Source organism: Triticum aestivum, chromosome 4D, assembly GCF_018294505.1.
Source record: "Triticum aestivum cultivar Chinese Spring chromosome 4D, IWGSC CS RefSeq v2.1, whole genome shotgun sequence".
Classification (NCBI taxonomy): domain Eukaryota; kingdom Viridiplantae; phylum Streptophyta; class Magnoliopsida; order Poales; family Poaceae; genus Triticum; species Triticum aestivum.
In genome coordinates this window covers 400,853,397-400,857,162 of record NC_057805.1, presented here as the reverse complement: position 1 = coordinate 400,857,162, position 3,766 = coordinate 400,853,397, and the positions used below count along the sequence as shown (strand labels likewise).

General features: G+C 56.6%; 1 protein-coding gene across 1 annotated transcript; it reads left to right on the top strand.

Annotated features, from left to right (window-relative positions):
• The first annotated feature begins 343 nt into the window (after window positions 1-343).
• On the top strand, window positions 344-2,195 carry LOC123098181 (allene oxide synthase 2). The gene has a single exon (XM_044520096.1). The coding sequence runs from the start codon at window positions 477-479 to the stop codon at window positions 1,923-1,925; it is 1,449 nt and encodes a 482-aa protein (XP_044376031.1). The 5' UTR covers window positions 344-476; the 3' UTR covers window positions 1,926-2,195.
• Window positions 2,196-3,766: the final 1,571 nt, after the last annotated feature.

The window sequence follows — 3,766 nt, the reverse complement described above, 5'->3', positions numbered from 1 at the left end:
TCAAGCAACTGGCAATGTGATGCGTCCCTTAATCCTAATTAATCTTATCCATAACAGTCTCATTGCACCACACCTGCTCGTTGTATCACCTACCTAACCATATCATTTCCGAAGCAACGGAGTCGCAGCAAATGCGGCCGGGTGCGCCGCGCGCCTAGATCGGGTGAGTAGGTGAACGGTGCAACAACTATTGATTTGATCCCGTCCACATTTCACCGCCCGGGACTTGTCCCTTGGCCCACCCTGCACGGCACGGGCAACACGCGCGTGCGGTCACTGTCAGCCATGCCATGCACGCTGCATGATCGCTCCATCTCTTCTCCGCGGGCTATTTGTACGCCCAACCCAGAGCTTCATCCGCAAATCGCAACACACAGACAAAGCCTCCTCGCTCCAATCTTGTCTGCATCGAGAGCGCGAGATCCAGAGTTCCAAACCAAACCAGCCAGCAGCAGAGCTAGACGAACCGGAGCGGCATGGCAGGCGGCGACGAGGGCTCCCTGGTGCCGCGGGAGGTGCCGGGCAGCTACGGCATGCCGTTCGTCTCGGCCATCCGCGACCGCCTCGACTTCTACTACTTCCAGGGCCAGGACAAGTACTTCGAGTCCCGCGTCGACAAGTACGGCTCCACCGTCGTCCGCATCAACGTCCCGCCGGGCCCGTTCATGGCGCGCGACCCGCGCGTGGTCGCCGTGCTCGACGCCAAGAGCTTCCCCGTGCTCTTCGACGTCGACAAGGTCGAGAAGAAGAACCTCTTCACCGGCACCTACATGCCCTCCACCTCCCTCACCGGCGGCTTCCGCGTCTGCTCCTACCTCGACCCCTCCGAGCCCACCCACACCAAGGTCAAGCAGCTGCTCTTCTCCCTCCTCGCCTCCCGCAAGGACGCCTTCATCCCGGCCTTCCGCTCCCACTTCTCCTCGCTCCTCGCCACCGTCGAGTCGCAGCTCGTTCTCAGCAAGAAGTCCAACTTCAACACGCTCAACGACGCCACCTCCTTCGAGTTCATCGGCGACGCCTACTTCGGCGTGCTCCCCTCCGCGTCTGACCTAGGCACCACCGGCCCGACCAAGGCCGCCAAGTGGCTCATATTCCAGCTCCACCCGCTCGTGACGCTCGGCCTCCCCATGATCCTCGAGGAGCCGCTCCTCCACACCGTGCACCTCCCGCCCATCCTCGTCAGCGGCGACTACAAGGCGCTGTACAAGTACTTCTACGCCGCCGCGACCAAGGCGCTCGACACCGCCGAGGGCCTCGGGCTGAAGCGGGACGAGGCATGCCACAACCTGCTGTTCGCCACCGTCTTCAACAGCTACGGCGGCCTCAAGGTGCTGCTCCCGGGGATCCTCGCGCGCATCGCGGGGGCCGGAGAGAAGTTCCACCAGAAGCTCGTCGCGGAGATACGCGCCGCCGTGGCTGACGCCGGCGGCAAGGTGACGATAGAGGCGCTGGAGAAGATGGAGCTGACCAAGTCGGCTGTGTGGGAGGCGCTGCGGCTGGACCCGCCCGTCAAGTTCCAGTACGGCCGCGCCAAGGCGGACATGAACATCGAGAGCCACGACGCGGTGTTCGCCGTGAAGAAGGGGGAGATGCTGTTCGGGTACCAGCCGTGCGCCACCAGGGACCCCCGCGTCTTCGGCTCCACGGCGAGGGAGTTCGTCGGCGACCGGTTCGTCGGGGAGGAGGGGAGGAAGCTGCTGCAGTACGTGTACTGGTCCAACGGGCGGGAGACCGAGAGCCCCAGCGTGGACAACAAGCAGTGCCCCGGCAAGAACCTGGTGGTGCTCGTGGGCAGGCTCCTGGTGGTGGAGCTGTTCCTCCGGTACGACACCTTCACCGCCGACGTCGGGGTCGACCTGCTGGGCACCAAGGTTGAGTTCACCGGCGTCACCAAGGCCACGTCCGGTCCCGAGAGCGCTGTTTAAAAATTAAAACCTGCACCGGTCATCGGCGACAACGGATTAACGTACGGCAGCAGCTCTCTCATAGCAGCCGTCAATCGTCCCCGTCAGCACGCACGTACGTACGTGCCTCGCTATATAGTACTCCTAGAACGAGTCAGTCATGCATGCACCTTGTTCGGTTGCTTCGCTGCATGGTGCCCTTGTGTATGTGTGTGCGTGTTTTACTTTTCGCAATCTTGCCCAGTGTAATAAGCCGTACTTTCCTGTAATAAGATTCAAGATTCCTACTCTTGACGTACGGTAAAAGGGACGACCTTGCGGTGAGTCAACGTGAGAGACCTCTCTTTTGTACACATACGCAACGCGGGCTTGCATTCACAGCCACTCACCCTAGAAACCTAAAGTAGCATAGGGCGTGTTTGGTTGCAGTAGTGAACAGTAGTTGCATTGCATATATTTCTTCACTCAGCCTGGCTCTAAAAAAACAGCATCATATGGACATCTGCAAGTTGTTTGGTTGCCTGCATCTAGGGTCCCTGCATTAGGTAATACGCAAGTGATTTTTGTTTGGTTGACTGCATTGGCCCAAGCGGCATATGAACACGGTGTTTGGTTGCACGTATGAGGTATGATTAAGAGCTAGCATTTGCACTTAGCACACAGAGTTAAGAGCTAGCAGATGAAGGGGGAGAAGAAATGCAGTGTGCGCCGGACCATGGCGAGTGCGGTGGACAGTGAGCATGGCGCCGTGTCCGACATGAAGAGCACGAAGTCATGGGCGAGCGACCCCGTCGGCGAACTAGTTGGAGTGCTTGCGCAAAGACAGTGGACAGACGGTGGCAGAGAACAGAGGACAAGAACCCCGTCAGTGTGCGCGCCATGGCGGCTTAACTACAGTAGGATCATGGAGAGAAGGCCGAGATGAACGACGGTGACGATGATGCTACCACAGCAAGACGCGAGAGAGGAGATCGAGAGAAACCACGCCGGCTAGAGGAATAATTAAGCAGTATCTTAAATCACAACACGCATATCCATATGTACAGCCATGAGAAATATGTAGATCTTTTCGTCTACGATCGTCGAAACAAGAAACTTGCAACATGAATGTTGTGCAGAATTACAAGATTAGGCTGCTGGTCAAAAGAAATTTCAAACAATCGATCGTGCGCGACGAATCTGACAAAATTCGTCCAAAACAGCTCCAAACGGGAACAAGAAATTGAGCATGTAGGGTCGACAAAACTACAAACCGATCGCCTGAATGGAACCGTAGCATCGATGTGCATCTTTTTCGTGTAGAGCTTACCTCGAATCAAAGCACTGTTGTGTAGATTAGAGGGACATGGAAGAGAGAAGATTAGAGAGGAGCTTAATGGAGGTTGAAGAAGACACCACCTAAACACCTCGCATCCCTCCCGTTTCTCCTGGTGCAGGGCCAGCTGGCCGCGCTTCCGCTCGGCCTGGCTCACAAGAAACTGCCAATCTGAGTGTTTCCAGCAAGTCAGACCCAGAGATGTTTTAAGAAGCGTGCCATACAGGCCCAACAGTGTATGCGAGCTATCAAACAGGCCGAATCCTTTCCGCGCGGGCCTGATTAAGGTGTATGTAGGTAACAAACACGTCCATAATCGATGAGAAAGAACCAACGCCAAGGTCCCTTGTGTTTAGGCAAGATTTGACTCACTCCACGCAGACCACCGGGGCTGTGATGGAGAGGAAGAGGAGGGGAACTTGTTGCATGCATCCTCCTATCAGCTGGATGTCTTTTGTTTATGATAGAATGCTGCATGTTTTTTTTAGAACGAAGGCTCCAGAAGAGCCCGGCTTTGAATTAACAAAGCCATCGACCGGCCAGGATT

Coding starts and splice junctions, on each gene's coding strand:
- LOC123098181 (XM_044520096.1), top strand. CDS start 477: ATGGCAGGCGGCGACGAGGGCTCCCTGGTGCCGCGGGAGGTGCCGGGC.